A 16,391-nucleotide genomic window follows, 5' to 3' on the forward strand; every position below is an offset into this window, starting at 1 on the left:
CCCTGGCAGTTGGGGTTGTGGGAGGAACTATTGCCAGCAATCCCTGCAACTACCTGAGTAGCTGCTGTCATTTGCCACACACTCCACCCCTAGGGGGTTACAGAGCTCTAGCAGCCCCTGGCCATTTTGTGCAGTGATGAGGCAGTATAAGCATACTTTTCTGATGCCATGGCAAGTAGAAATTGAGCCATTCCTTTTTTTTGTCTTCCCTCTCCCTTCATCCATCCTTCTTTTTCTGTTTTGAAGTGTGACATCTCTTCTTTTTATCTCTGAGGTTTGAAATATCACCTTGATTCAGGAATTCCACACGTTAAGGTCTTTATTCCTGGGAACGGCACACTAAGGCTGGTAATAGGAAAGGATATAGCAATCCCTTGCTCAGTCAAGTTCAGGCTATACATGGGTGAGCTTCAATCCCCATCAACTAACAATAATAATGAAAGAGGAATGATTATGTAAGGCACAAGTGCAGCATGTCAACATGCTGTCTTCCTGGAGAATCAATCAGATTTAGCAGAGGCCAGGACAGGAGTTTCACTATTACAACTACAGAATATTTTTACACAGTGCATGCTGAACTTCACACTGACAATCTCAGGATCTTTTCTGGTTGTCTCTTACTTCCACTATGATTAATTTATCAGTTTACTTTTTTTTAAATCACCAAGACTAGTTTCTGCTCTAGAAAAAGTCATGATAGAAGCAAGTACTCTAGTGTCCTAATCAACTTGCTTAAGACTCCAGACCTGAATTGACGACATACTTTCTTTTCTGTCCTCTACAACCTTGCTCATCAAATTCTTCATAAACAGGGGTAAATGGACAATAGAAGTTGACAGTGCTCCCTAAAGATGTTTTCAAACAAAAAATAAAGGTTTCCAAAGGTAGAAGATGCTGTGATCTAAGAACACTCACGGGGAATGCCACGCATTAGCCAATCCTCCTTGTCCTGAGGAGATCCTCTAGAGAGGAGTGAGAGGCTATACAATAAAGCCTGTATCCTCACCGTGTGTGAGGAAATGCTCCTGTGTGCCCTCCTGCTTGGAAGTCCACCGTTTTTCTGGCCTTGGGAGTGGTGATCTAGATCAGCAGCACTGGCCCTAGGAAAGGGCAAACTGGAAAGGTTTTTGGTCACAGTCCAGGTGCTCTAAAGGGGTGATTTGGTCAAACCTAGCCTCATAGTTGCAGTGTCATACCTCCGGCCTTTTCTTTCTTGTTTATAATTCATGGTCAAGCACATGACCCTTCTTAGCTGAGTGTTATCAATCTCCTCATCTTACAGGTAAGTAGATGGGGGCAAAGTCACTTCCGATTCTCAGGTCTGTTGACTCCCAGTTCTGAGTTGTTGCCCCACCACAGCCATTAGACAATACCACTTCATTTCCCCAGCACACTGCGTCCTAGAAGGGCTGCACTGACTGCAGTGCGGTCTACATGGGTTGGGTAGTTGGGTCTGATGAAAAGTGGACGTGGCCTTCCCAAGAAGAGGAAATGAAGAAGAGCCCTGTGAAGGACAGCGCACTGGCCAGTGCTCAAGGCATGGCTACAACAAAGATGTGAGAAGAGCTAAGGTCTAGATGGGAAGGGAAGCCTTGGCAAAGAAAGGGACCCTGGAGGGAGAAGCTAGAGGGAAAAAGCAAATACACAGCTTGGGGGATAGCTGAGGTCAAAGGTCTGGAGGAGAAGGGATGCAATGTGGGCGCGGCAGAATGTGGCAGGATGATTTCAGCAAACGCCAGGTATGGCAGATCTAACAATGGGACTGGGAAAGGCCTTTGGGATTTAAGTTTGTCACAGTGAAGACCTTTGAAGAGTTAACATTTCTCCACCGTTGAGCACAAAAACACATGGTGCTTCATTTGCCTTTGCCAGCTAGATGTCTGTGTCTGCTTTTTCTCCCTCCCTCCTCGCTCAGCATTCCCAATGAGCAGAGGTAAAATGTGAGGAGCACAGGCTTCCTTCCATAGTGCCAAAACCTTCTTCTTCAGCTGTCTCGCCAGCTCTTTAAAGGCCCCCAGGACAGAACCCCCGAACAGCTCTAAGGGCGCTTGCACACCCATTTTCGGAGTTAAACTATGAATTGCTTTTGTCCCACAAGCTCCGGCCGAGCCCTAGAACGAATCTGGATCTCTCAATCCTGCAAGGCGGTCCCGCCCCTCAGCTTCACGTGGTTGATAGCGAGTCGCGTACAGCTGACGTCACTAGTATGCGCCCCCAGCGCCCCTTTCCACCCGGCGTGCGCGCCTAGGGTTTCTATCTTATCCTCTCTTCAGACCCCTGGGCTCCCGGTCAGAGGCGGCGCTCGGCAGATTTGCGACAATGTCGATGCTGGCGGAGCGTGAGTGTCGGCCGAGCTGGGCGACTGAGTGATGGGTTGACGGGCACTGGCCACCGAAGTACCCAGGGCGGGGGGGGGGGGGGAGTGTCCGAGCTCCGGGTGGGGACCGCAGTGACTGCCGGGCTGGCGCGGGACAGACAGCGATGTCCCCGGGACTCTGTTCCTGGTGCTAAAGGCTCGGGTCGCACGTTCACGTGTGCGTTCTGAGGTTCAGGACACCAAGTCTCAGACTTTCCCTTGCGCGGGCCATCGTGGCCACCTGGGAGGATTCTTTCACTTCTCCGGGCTCAAGTGTCCGGAGGTTGGTTCCAGAAAGGTGGGTCCCGCAGCATCGCTTCAGGCTCTGAAATTCAACTGGCCAAGTTGTGTTGGACCCGAAGAAGAAAAGCGGAAGCATTACAAGTGTCAGACACTGAGTAGTAGCCCATGGCGGGAGTGCAGGCTGCTGCTGAATGGTTCCAAGCGAGATTGAGAGGGTATCCGTGGTTTGAGGCGACGTTGCCTCTATGTCTTTGACACTTGAAGTCCACAAATTCCCCTCCTTAGAGGCTACTTTTACTTATAAATAATAAGTGTAGCTATGAATTCTTGCCACCAGTAGGCAGTCGTGTGATGTTAACTAAGAACCGGCTTTTAACTTTTCCTGGAAGTTGTGTGAAGCTATTAAGGAGCTTAAACAGATATTTTCTTTTTAAAAGATGATATTATGCATTTTAGAACAAGGCATGTTTTAGTGATTCTTATTCCCCATCTCCCACTACCCTACTGCCAACCCTGATCCCCGGTGCCAGTCTGGGTTCTCTGTTTGTAGTTTGCCCCCACTCTGTTTTCATGGAGCATACTGCACATCGGGCAGGCAGCTCAATAGTTGGAGTGGAGAGCGTCCTTTCTAGGTAGATCAGTTGATTCGACCCTCTTCCAGGCAATTCAGCTGGTCTCTACTAACATGAAGTTGGGGCTCGTTTCTGCCTCATCCAGGCTTAATAATCCTGGTGAGGTGATTGCATCAATACAGATTGGAGTGTCAGCAGTAGTATACAGGGGAGAACAACTGACCTGGCAACCAGTTCCTTATATAGCATGGCAATGCATCTTGGGTAAGTATGTGACAGGGATGCATTTCTGATGGGATGGGTAGGCTCCTTACAAGCCATGGTCAGCAACCCCGGCAGGCATTCTCTAGACGTTCATCAGAGGAGACACACATGCAGACCACCAGCTAATACGACTGTCTTTACTGTGTGCATTAGTGAGATAGTGTGCTGAGTATATACCAGGTTGTTGAGCCAGGTGAAACAAGTTTTTGGATCAGCTCCCCTCCACCCCCACCCCACGCAGGCATAACACTGCAAATTTGAATCCAACTCAGTTTGGTTTGTGGTGTTTTATTGTTTTTGTTCTTTTTGTTTGTTTGCTTCTGCCTGCATGCCTGTGAAGGGATTCTTGTTTTTGCTAGGGTACATATAGGTAAAGATCCCTATTGATTTTACATAAAAGACAGTGAGCCCTTTGACAAGGGGCTGTGTTATTTTTCAGTTGGGTTATGAGGCTGTTGATAGTGTGCTTACATGAGTGCAATGGGTGAGCAGTAATAACATTCGACCTCCAGATTCCTTACTTGGCCACAGTTGACTTTGGAAGTTTAGATTCTTGTTTTATTGACCTGGTGGGTTCTTTTCTGCCATAGTTTTCCCTCAAAATTGTAAGAGTGAAGCCAAATGTGGTGGCTCCTGCCTGTTTTCCCCAGCATTTGTAGAGCTAAGACTAGAGATTGCCACCAAATTCAAGGCCACCCTAGTCTACAGAGATAGACTGTCTCAGAGAAACAAACAAAACTATAGTGATGAACTTGTTCTTTTTTTTAGATTTATTTATTATATATATAGTGTTCTGCCTGCATGTATACCTGCAGGCCAGAAGAGGGCACCAGATCTCATTGTTGATGGTTGTGAGCCACCATGTGGTGCCTGGGAATTGAACTCAAGGACTGCTGGAAGTGCTTTTAACCTCTGAGCCATCTCTCCAGCCCGAACTTGAATTTTTAATTGTCAGTTATTTATATTAATTCCAGAGAAAAGTTTCCATGCAATTCAAAGCAGTTCCCTTATTTCAGCTATTCATTCCTTTCTTCCTTTTTTTTTCTTCCTTTCCTTTTTCTCCTTCTTTCTCATTCCTTCATATACTCATACATTTTTATCAGGTGCTAGCTATATGCAAAGTGCTTATTTTCCTTCTTGCAATGAAACATAAGAATGAAGAACTGAATATGATACTTCAGGGATATAGAGTAACAGGACACATGGAAGATGGGTATAAACACCACAGTGCAGTAGAATGTGAAGTGCCACTGATTATTCTGGAGGCTCAGTGAATACGCTGTGATTTTTATTAAGAAGGGAGGTATATTGGCTGTTAATCATAATGTACAATTAACTTTCCATAAGTTGTGTATTAAGAATATGATGAGTTGATCTGGGCATGGAAGGTGGAGGCAGGAGAATCAGGAGTTTAAGGTTATCCTTAGCTATATAGCAAATTTAAGGTTAGCTTAGCACCACATGAATCTCCATCTCACCCTTCCCTTTAATAACTTTTGAAATCCATGGAACCTTGATTTGTATAAAAGGTTTGGGTTTTACTTGGAGATGTTAGGCAGATATTATTCTCCTAGACTCGGGTCTTCTCATCTGAAAGATAGAAAGGTAAGAGTATCTGCCTTCATCGAGATACTGTGGAAATTGAATCTAATGTATGGGTAGCATTTAGCCTACAACATGAAGCAGTGAGCATCGAGGTGCCTGCACCTGCTGCTGTGGTTGCTGCAGCTGCCAGTGAGTATGAAGGTGGCTACAAGAGGGTCTTTGGTTGTTGCCAGTGACTGGATGTGGATGCTTTCTTTTCCTTTTTTTTCTTTCTGTTTTTGATTTTTTGAGACAAGGTTTCCCTGTGTAGCGTTGGAGCCTGTCTTGGAACTAGCTCTTGTAGACCAGACTGGTCTCCCAAGTGCTGGGATAAAAGGCATACGCCACCACCACCTAGCAATTTTGCTTTCTTTCTTAAAGGGAATATTTTGCTTTGAATTTTGCAAGATTAGTTTATATGCCAGGAGTGTATAATTACAGGGAAAACCAGGGGAATGATTCTATTATCCTCTTGGACACTGAATGTGTCCTGTTAACATGCAAGCATGTTCTGATTTGCATGTACTCAAGACTGGTTGCTGATGACATGCCTTTTCATTTACAGCTCGGCGGAAGCAGAAATGGACTGTGGATCCCAGAAACACTGCATGGAGCAATGATGATTCCAAGTTTGGCCAGAGGATGCTTGAGAAGATGGGGTGGTCTAAAGGAAAGGTATCGAATCAAACTCTAAAGTATTTGTGCCAAGCCTGTAGATCACAAATCAGAAGATAACCTTCTTAGAGTCTGGGAGAACTTTGTGCTTTAGGTCAGTAATTGATTTTGGAGAACTAAATTGTGGCCAGGTGGTAAAATTAGACTGGAACATGAATACCAGGTCTTCTGGTTCCTGCTGTAATATCTTTCTTAGATATTTTTCAATTCATTACACATGAATCATACTCCAGCTTCAGTTTTGTGTTTCTAAGAATGGTACTTAATTTTCCTTTGGAGTAGATGCATCCTGTCTTGAATCCCTTATGACCCACCCACTCCTCACTATAGTGAAGCTTTTAATGTGAAACTATATGTCCTATTTCTGTCAGGGTTGCAGGGCTCTTGCTGAATTTAGTGGGTGTAAGGTATCCTTCAATTGCCTCACCCTTAGCAGTGCTCCACAAGGTTGTTTTGTGGAACTTTGTTGTGGTAGCATTACTACCCTTTCTCTCGCCTTGTTCTTTATCACATCAGCTACCTCTAAATCATGGCCATCTTCTATCTCTAGACTCTTGAGCTGTGGAGCTGATTTGTATAGTCTGCTTGGGTGACCTCATTAATTACCTACCATGCATTGAATTGTGCCTCCTAGCTGTGATACTTAAGTGGCCACCTCAAAATTATTTTTTATTACAAATCTCTTGTCCCCTAAAATCTTCTCTTTTCCATGTTTCCCTGGCTTTCAAAGATGGTGCTAACTACCCAAGCATTCAAGCAATGCCACTTCCCATTTCCCTTCTGTCCTTTCACCATACCACAACCAGAAGAGCCTTTCAAACTGAACTTTAGATCATGTTGCTCCCTTGCTGAAGATATTTCCGAGGACTAAAATCTACATCTTGCTCCAACTTTCAAGGTCCTGTGATATTCCATCTCTGTTTTTATATTCTTTCCCCATTCACCTAGCTGAAGCCTTCCTGGAGGCCTTCCATGTCCTGTAGTCCATAAAGGTCTGTTTCACTTACAGTCTCTGTACTTGCTATTCCTATGACCTACAACCTTAGGAATGAGAGCAAGGTGAAACCAGGGTCATGGAGTGCTCCTCCACTTTCTTTCTTGATGTCATGTTGTAGTATCAAGTAACAGAGAATGTGATGTGCTCCACATGCTCCCGTAGGCTTCTGCCACTTGCTGTAACAGTGCCCTACTCCAGAACATACACAAGATATGCACTTTACACAATGTCTTCATGGACCCTGTATTAGTTCTTGGGTTCAAGAGGCAGCATTCACAATTAAGAATGCATCCTTGGTGCTGCAGACATTATCTTCCAGAACCTTCTGGGCCAATGGTTCTCAACCTTTTTAATGCTGTGACCCTAATATACAGTTCCCCCTTTTGTGATGACCCCCATCATAAAATTATCTCATTGCTACTTCGTGATTAACTTTGCTACTGTTATGAATCGTAATGTAAATATCTGATATACAGGATATCTGATATCTGACCCCAGTGAAGGGGTTGTTCCACCCTCAAAGGGATTGTGACCCACAGGTTGAGAACCATTGTTCTGGGCTGTGTCTTTTTTGAATAGAAAGAAAGCAACAATTTCTCTTTGTAGTTGATGGGGTTATATTTAATCTCTTTCTGTTTAATATCCACAGGGTTTGGGAGCTCAGGAGCAAGGAGCCACAGAACACATTAAAGTTAAAGTTAAAAATAACAATCTGGGACTTGGAGCTACAAACAATAATGAAGTGAGTGACTTCTGATGTTTTCTTTGCAGAGTTGAGTTGTATCAGCATAAATTGACATTTGTGCAAGTAGATGGAATGGTTTTAATTAAAAGTATGGTACCTACTTTGAGTGAAGAAAGACATAAGAGCACTTGGTTTAGCTTTCCTCATCCTGTGACTTGCATACACCACCGTTGCCTTGTCCTCCTGGATCCTTTACTTAGTTATGGCCTAGCAAGGCACTCCTGTTTTATAGCTGAACTTTGTAAAAAGTTTTTTCAAAGAAATGTTCCTTTCAGAACAGAGCCTATTTTTATCTTTACCTGTGTCCTAATACTAGTTTGTCTTATTAATGCAGGTAGCTTTGAGAGTGGGAAGTGATGGAGGAAAGCTGGCTTGTTTCTGACTGTTGGTGTTCCTCAGTCACGTGTCCTGTTGAACACAGACTCTGCACTTGCAAGTCAGCAGCTGCCAGACTTTTCAGGTTTAGTACCCACTGCTCCTTTTCATTCAGAGTCAGACCTGGGAGCTTTGTCCTGACCTCTTGTAGCAAACAGAATCCAGTAAAAACAAACAAACAAACTGGGAGAATGACTTTATGGAAACAGAATTGCTTAGAGTAATTTGGTGTCTCTGACTAAAATAGTCAAAATTTTTTTGAGTAACAGCTAAAATTTTAGCCACCAAAGAAAGAGTCTCTATAAGGTTAATGGTAATGCTGCTTTGAGAAACACAAAACATTCTATACTTACATTCTTAGGAGAAGCATTGCGTTCTGTAAACCTATTTGTACACCTTATCTTTTAGGCTTTCTTAATAAATGCTTATGTAAAGTTATATGCAGAAACCTTGATGTCCACTGGCTTGTATTATTTAGAGGTCATTATTAGTGAACACCTTGCAAGTAGGAACTCATTGATTCAGAGACTTGGGGTGGCCTTCCATAGAGTTCTGTAAAGTTGCTGCTGACGCAAGTAGTTAGAATTTAGCAGAATAGTCCAAGTTCTGTTGAGCAATGAGGAGAGCTATGCTCTCACTGCCCTTGTCTTTATCATGCCCATGGTATATGTCATCCCCCAGGTTTATTTATTTTATTTTATGTGTATGGGTATTTTACCTGTACATATGTGTCTGTACCACATGCTCACAGTACCCATAGGTGTCAGAAGAAGGCATGGGATCATCTGGAACTGGAGTTACAGACAGATGTGAGCTGCTATATGGGTGCTGGAAATTGAAACTGTGTCCTCTGCAAGAGCAGCCAGTGCTCTTATCTGCTGAGTCATATCTCCAGTCCCCAATAGTCTCTCTGTGTGAGAAAATACTAATTTTATATTGCGTTAGTGTAGTATTTAGCACACACATTGCCTTTGTTTTTGTTCTGACTTAACTGTGGATGAGCCATAAACTTTTGAAATACAGGTTTGAGCTTCCAAGCAGGTTCCTCTAAATATAATTATATTTTGTTGACTTTGTGCTGCTGGGGACCAAACCTGGGACTCTACATGCTAGACAAGGATTCTGCTATTGACCTTTTCCCTAGACACTCCAGCTTTTATATGGCTCTGCTTAAATCTTATTTCAAGTTTATACTATTTCTTTAATCCAGTTAAATTTATTAAATAATATTGCTTGATGTTAGTTGTAGGTGCCACAGTAGAGAGAGAGTAATATTTTAATAAACATGTATAATTTTATATTAATGGCCAGGTTTTTGTTATATGTCTATGTCAGCAGTACAGTAAGTTTTGGGCTTGCCTCTCATACTTTTTGGTGCTTCCAGGACAACTGGATTGCTCACCAAGATGACTTCAACCAGCTTTTGGCAGCACTCAACACTTGCCACAGTCAGGAAACAGCAGGTAAGGACATTAACACTGCTGCTCCTCCCATTGGACTCGCATTTCACCATAGACCTTTCAGACCCAAGAGCTGAGGTGATGGAAGCAGTTACCAATACTTGACTCTGTTTATATTTTAATGGTCCTATTATTGAATGAGCTTTTGCTCACTGATCCATCTTGCTGATCCTAGAAACGTTTCCCATTGTCACAGCTATGGACATGTTACAGTTATCTGGTAATGCCAGAACTGTGACTATATGTCCTGCAGCATAGACAGCTGTGCCCCACAGCAAAGAATGCCTAGTTTTCTGGGAAGAAGCAGCAGGGCATATTAAGAAGGGGCACATGAATGCTTTTAGATAGTGCTGGTAGTCTAACCCTGGAAGTAGTGACAAAGGGGTTCACTTTATAATTCTTCAACTGTATAGGTTTTAAATATATCTATATGCTACACACATGTTATGATAAAAAAAATTGTGAACATTACTTGTCTTCCTAGCAAACTTAAGTAAAATACAGCAATGCTGGGTGGTGGTGGTGCATACTTTTAATCCCAGCATTTGGGAGGCAGAGGCAGGCAAATTTTTGTGAGTTCAAGGCCAGTCTGGTCTATAAAGCTACACAGAGAAACCCTGTCTCCACACACACACCCCTAAAAAAATTAAATAAGTAAATAAAATACAGCATATGTAATTAATACTACATAAAGACTAAAATGAAAATTAGCTGCAGAGTGACAGTGACAGATATAGCCTTTGGCTACCAGAGAGTCCACCTTAGTGAGTATCTGGTGATATCTAAGTGTCATGACTAGGGTATCACTAAGCACGATATGCTTTTATGACCAGTGCCTTTATGGACCTCTGAACCTGGTTCTTTCTCAGAGATGCCCACACCCTTGTTCTTAGTCAGAGAAAACTGTTTTGCCCTGGGTTTAGCATTGTTATTGTCACTTAGTGCCTTGTGCCTCAGGGAGTGCTTGCAACTTTCAGGTCACAGAATTCCAAGAACTGATCTGCTCCAAGACCTCACAAAGATCTTGGATGGGTTACGTGGAGAGAGAAGAGGTTTCCTTTCCCCTAGTCTGATGGTGTTATGATCATTGTTTCCTAGGTGAGAGGTAACATTTTAGTAGTGTTAGGACCTTGTCTCACTCAGGACAGGCCTCCTTTGTTCCACACTAATGGCCAAAGCTGGGCAGTGTCATTGCAACAGCCCCTCCTGGAGTGTTTAAGTAAGGGCAGGCAGTGGGCATTCTGAAGACACAGAGGACTAAGGTGTTTGTCAGGAAGGCTGTGACTGACTTCACAAATGACAAAACTTGCCTTCTTCATCCTCCTCTAGGGTTAATCTTCCATGGGCTTTCTTTTCCTTGGTGCCCAAACTGGGAGTATTTTAAATGATGTCAAAGCTGCAGCATCCAACCTGCAGATAACTCCTGTCCAGACCACTAGAGGGGGCCAGTAGCCCTGCAGCTCTGATTATGCATTTAGAGAAGCTTGTTTGTGACTCCATTGCCATCCAGAACTGGAAGGACGAAGACGCTTTCAGAAGAGTCCTTTTAGGGAAACCCTCCCTACTCCCAGGACAGACCTGGAGAGCTAACAGATTATTTTCCTGCTGTGCCACCTGTTTTGAAGGCAATGTCTTCATCCACATTAATTTTTTACTATAGTCATGCATTGTTTGCATTCAGTGGTAGATGGCATAGGAGCCTAGTATTCCTTTCTGTTGTTAAGATCCCTTAGTAAATTCAAACTGTTTGCCTTCTAGTTAAGCAGACCTTTTGTTTTGTCCTCTCGTAGGACACAAAAAAATCAGAATGTTCTTTTCAATTTCATTTTTAAAAGTTACCTTGTTTCACACATTTGGGTGTAGTAGGTTTATAATCCCAGCACTTGGGAGGAAGAGGTAGAAGGATCAGAAATTCAGTGCTAACTTCATGTAAATTGTCAGTTCATGGCCAGCCCATGGTACATGAACAGAAAGGAGGGCAGGGGCTGGAGACATAGTTGTCAATAAAATGCCTGTTGTACAAGAGTGAGGACCAGGGTTCAGATCCCCACCAACCATTCCAAAAAGACTAGTGTGTGGCTGTAATCCCAGTACTGGGGGAGCAGAGATCCCTGGAGCTCATTGTCTAGCCACCCTTGCCAATCAATCAGTGAGTTCTGGGTTCAGTGATAGACCCTGTCTCGAATCATCCTCTGGCCTCCACATGCCTATGCGCACTTACACACCCATGCAGACATCTACACAAACAAGTATATAACCCCTCAAGTATGCATGGGTGCGTGTACACATAGGAAAAGCTATCCTGTCTCACTTAGCCAAATCCTAAGGGGTTCACGTTAGCATTTTGATGGCACTTTCTCATGGTATCTGTATATTAACTTTCTGATATTTTGCCACTCATTTGAAATATTTTGGGATAGAAACTGGGGTGCTGAGACATCATTAAATACAAAGTTAGGTTTGAAACAGCACCCTCAAATTTCTACTCATGTATCCCCTGGAAGGATTTTGAAAAGTACGCCATATCATACATTTCTAGATCAACATCCAAAAGATTTCAAAGCCACAAGTACATTTCCAAAGGATGAAATTTCTGGTTCATGGAGATACTGACATTTTAAAGAAAATTATGCCATCACTTTTAAATGTGCCCTATATGCTGGAAATGACATTTATATCTGACACTTTTGTAACAACCCTAAATGCCTGTAGTGAATGCTAAATGCCTTCTAGTTTGTTGTCCATTGTCTCTGAAGTATACAAATATATACCTCTGTAGTGTCAGAAAGGCTATTTCATCATTCCTTTCCATTTCACATACCTCATTGCACTGTATGTGAATATATTTTTAATCTTAAATTTTTTAAAGTATTTGTTTGTCTTTTGAGTTGGGGTCTTATTAGGTAGTCCATGGTGACCTTACATTCATGATCCTCTTGCCTTCCCCTCCCAAGTACTGTGATTATAAATTAGCATCACTATGACCAGCTTTATACCCTTTTTAAATTGGTCACATTTCTCTACCATAGCACAGATAGAACATTTTGTTTCCTAGTGACCTCAACACTCAATATAGATGCTTTCCTTTGGGTTAAGTTGACATAGTAATTAGTGGATTAAAATGCATTGTAAATTTTGACAAATGCTCATAAATAAAACAGGGAAATCTCTGGCATTGTGTCTTGATAAGCTGAGAGGCTGGTTATGGGAACCCATATTTGGGTTTCTCATTGGTCCCAGGTTGGGAGCTGCCTCTCTTAAAGTGGGATGAAGGCATGTGGGGAAGGAGAGCCATGCGGATTGTGTCCCTCAGCTCGGAGAAATGCTTGTGAACCTCCAGAGAAAAACTCACCCCCTGAGCTCAATCCGGACTGGGTGTCCTTCCACAGGGATGTTTATATTCAGAAGGTGCCTCATAACCTGAGAGCATCTCTGATAGACACAACATAGTGGTTTAGGGGATGCACTCTCACTAACCCATGCTGAGCATGGTCAGAAAGCTGAAGCACCTGTCTTCACAGTATTCCTAGCCTGCTCTGCTTCATGCTCTGTTTTGAAATTACTAGGAACTCCTGGGGGAGATCATGGCTACCTAAGATGTGACTCAGTGGTCATGTTGGAATCAACCAACCACTCTTTACTGCAGATGATTAAATTATATTCCAGTATCAAGCTGTGTCAGTGTGAGCTCAGCCATATTGAAAGGTTTTTGGATTACCTTGGTATTGTACTGTTATGAATAAGTGCCATGAATATGTAAAGTGTAAATTTTAGTATGAAGACATATTTTCATTTCTCTTTTTCAAGGGTTTTATAAGGCTCTAGTTTAGTAGTAAATGATGACTCACCTGTAAAACCTTGTATAAAAAAGCTCTTCAGCCTTCCATGAAGAGAATGAGTTACATGGTATTTAATGTTTTTCTTTTAAAGATTCCTCGGACAACAAGGAAAAGAAATCTTTTAGCCTTGAAGAAAAATCCAAAAACTCCAAAAACCGGGTTCATTATATGAAATTCACGAAAGGTAAGAGCAGGCATTCACTTGTTGAAGTATATGTTGGCACTGGGTTTCCTGAGGCATTGTGATGCCTGCCCAGTACTGCAGCACTGGCTACTTGTTTGAAGTTCTGAATAGGGAGTTCTGGGCAGCCTGGCGGATTGATCTGCATCAGCTCTGGGTATCTTATGAAATTGCAAATTGAGGTGCAGTGGTGCCAAGAGGAACCTAGAGGAGGCTTCAGACTGGGCAGGCCCCGTTTGTGCTGTGAATGGAAGTCCATGTTCTGTTTAGAGAAAATGGGAATGCTGTGTAGCTAGATCAAAAAATAATTTAAATTTCTGTTTTTCAATTTTACAGCTTTTATACTTTTTTCAGTTCTTAGGAATTGTGGTGGATAGTTCCTGTTTTGACAGTTTGGTTCATTAATTATATCAAAAATATTCACTGTAATGACTCAGACCCAAGGTAACCCTTGTAATAGTCCACACAAGCTCTGCATCTCATGGAGTATCACTATAGGCATGCCATGGCCAGGGTGGTGTTGAGAAACAGGACAGTTGGAAATTGGGCAGTAAGCCCTGCCTTGCTCACTCACCATAAGTTTCCTAGGCCACCTTCCCCATGTAGCTCATTGTGAGTGCAGCTGTCCTCTGTAGCCATTAGGTGGCAGCCGTGTACAGATGAGAAGTCTTTACCTTGCTGTAAACAAATCTCAGATGTTTCTGCAGAATGGCCACAAGCTATCTATTACATGTTGTACTTCGTGTATACTAGGTGCGATGGTTACTGTTCTGTGACATCCAGTCACTATCTGATTGTCCTTTGGCATAAGGGATGTCTGTTTCTGCCTCTGTGCCAGGAAAGGCATATCTCTCTTTGCCTTGGTCTTGGCATTTGGGGAATTGCTTAACTCCGATAAGCTGCCGGAGTAGCAGTGGCAGACAGAGTCTGGCTGGACACTGTTGATAGTAGCTGTCCTTCAGAGCCAGGACCCCAACAAGTAGAACTGCACTTGGAAGAAGTGAAAAGCGCAGCCTGAGTTCAGGAGCTCTGTGGGAGGAGAACTGGAGTCTCCTTCCTTCCCCACATGTGGTTTTAATTGCTCCCTTGTGCTTTCCCTTTCTTTTTCACAGGCAAACACTCTTGTTAGCAGCCTATGAGGCGTCTAACCAGGGCTTATCTCTACTATACCATAACCTGTTGTAGGACAGAAAACTCCTGTCCCCCTAGTCCTTTGAAGGTGAGGAATGGTAGCCCCTTAAACAGCCCTTCTTTTTTCATTAGACTAGAGACACTGCAGAAGGCTATTGCAGAGCACACAAGTGGAATTCACTTTTGGATGACATGCATGCAGCCTTTCTCCCTTCTTTCCTAATGTATGTAGTCTTCTGATTGTCCTTCAGTCCCTGACTGCATGCCTGACTTCATCCGAAGCATTTGCTGAAGTTAGGATAAACCCCTCTAAGCTGCGCTAATCTATTGGATACTGGCTATGTTTGCTTGCTATTTCTAGCACAGCCACCCCCTTACTGGTGACCCTGCCAAACTGCTTGGTGCATTCTGCCTTCATTTCTCTCTCATGATGGAGTTTGTATATTTATCAGCCTTGCTTGTGAAGAAAGGAGGCGTTGGTGTGCAGAGAAGAAAGAGCTAGAGGTGTATTGTGCTAGGGGGAGAGGAGGTATCAGGAAATAGAGGACCCAAAGGCTAGGAATAAGAAAGGAAGAGAAAAAGGAGTGAAACAGTACAGGAAATAGCAGGTACCACCTTCTGCAGTGTCCAGTGGAAGTTGGTGTTACAAGTCTTTCATTTCTTAAAAGCTGTTTCTTTTCACTTGGTCTTGTCTCTGGGTGTGAATGATAACCACGAACTATTAGATTGTCTAAAGGAGCCTGTCTGGGTCAGAGGAAGCTGGCTTCTGGCTGCTGCCTTCCCAGACACATCCCGAACTATTTCCCTTCCTTCAAATTCTGTTTCCTCTTCTGTAACACAAGAGAATATTTGCAAGCTGCCATGAAGCCAAGCTAGACTCTGTTCTGTGGTTTGTGAGACATGACCCTTCATATGGATCTCATGCTTTTCCAGCCTTGTGGAAAGAGGAGCTTGAATGCTCACAATGAAAGTTTTTAGTTCCCTTTGCTAATGAGGATGAGTCACTTGGTAAATCCCTGTGTGTCCAGAAAACTAAAATGTAGGAAGGTGGTATCTCTACAGCCTGCTCAGGACCTTCCCAGAGCAAGGCTTGGCCATCGTGGTGGTGCACACCTTAAATCTCCACACTGAGGAGGCAGAGAGGCATGCAGATCTCTGCTTCCACGACCAGCTTGGTCTACACAGTGAGTTCAATGCTAGCCAGACTACATAGTAAGACCCTGTCTCAAAGAAAAACTGCAAAATACCTGGCAGAGCAAATGGTATCTGCTACTGCCTAAATTCTGCCAAAATCATTTTAGTCCTGATGCATAGTTACCTCTTTATGTAGCTTCTACTTGATAAATTTTTATTTGAAATAATTAATTTTATATTTTTAAGCTACTGTCATCCATATTTGTTTAAAATCTAGCTCCTCCCACAGTAAGACTATGGTTGTAAGGGGCACTGCTTTTGTATTTAATTTAGTCTTATTGACTGAATTATGAAAATGAATTTTGAAGCAACTGAAGCTACCCAGATAAACCTGTTTTTTAATTTACAAATATATTTACTAAACCCAGCATTTCTTTATGGTTGGGCTACAGCTGTATTTCGTCAATATTATATCTATGTGTTATAATATATTTGCTTCCCAGGTGCCAGACTGGAGGGTGCAGTTGGCATTTGTTGACTCTGAGAGTTACATTCCTTCTCTTAGTTACCACTGTGACTAGCTGGAAAACCTGATAACCGTGATTGATAGCTAAATAGCCAAAGCTGTGCTAAATACAGCATTTCTCTGTGAAACCCTACACCCAGCCTTGCATGGACTTCCTTATATCTGTTTGGCTCCTAGAAGCCTTTCTTCCTGGTTCTTGAGATGCAGTTTTAGCTAAGCTAGAATAGCCACAGCTGTTTTCTGCCTTCTTCAGTTTTTCTGTTTGCTCTTTTGTCAAAGATCTAAATTTGTCAACAGTCTTTGCTGTGG

General features: G+C 42.9%; 1 protein-coding gene across 3 annotated transcripts in view; it reads left to right on the plus strand.

The window, feature by feature from the left end:
• The first annotated feature begins 2,198 nt into the window (after window positions 1-2,198).
• Window positions 2,199-16,391, plus strand: part of Pinx1 (PIN2 (TERF1) interacting telomerase inhibitor 1) — a 64,318-nt gene continuing 50,125 nt past the window's right edge. For 2 of the 3 annotated variants that reach the window (XM_027390347.2, XM_027390348.2), the window contains exons 1-5: window positions 2,199-2,338; window positions 5,585-5,694; window positions 7,341-7,433; window positions 9,196-9,274; window positions 13,202-13,294. In XM_027390347.2, the coding sequence (XP_027246148.1) occupies window positions 2,320-2,338; window positions 5,585-5,694; window positions 7,341-7,433; window positions 9,196-9,274; window positions 13,202-13,294 (394 nt within the window). In that variant the 5' untranslated portion in view covers window positions 2,199-2,319. Of the gene's footprint in view, window positions 2,339-2,509; window positions 2,655-5,584; window positions 5,695-7,340; window positions 7,434-9,195; window positions 9,275-13,201; window positions 13,295-16,391 lie in introns of those variants that run through there. The other variant, XM_027390349.2, reaches the window with a different exon arrangement.

Source organism: Cricetulus griseus (genome assembly GCF_003668045.3).
Source record: "Cricetulus griseus strain 17A/GY chromosome 1 unlocalized genomic scaffold, alternate assembly CriGri-PICRH-1.0 chr1_1, whole genome shotgun sequence".
Lineage (NCBI taxonomy): Eukaryota > Metazoa > Chordata > Mammalia > Rodentia > Cricetidae > Cricetulus > Cricetulus griseus.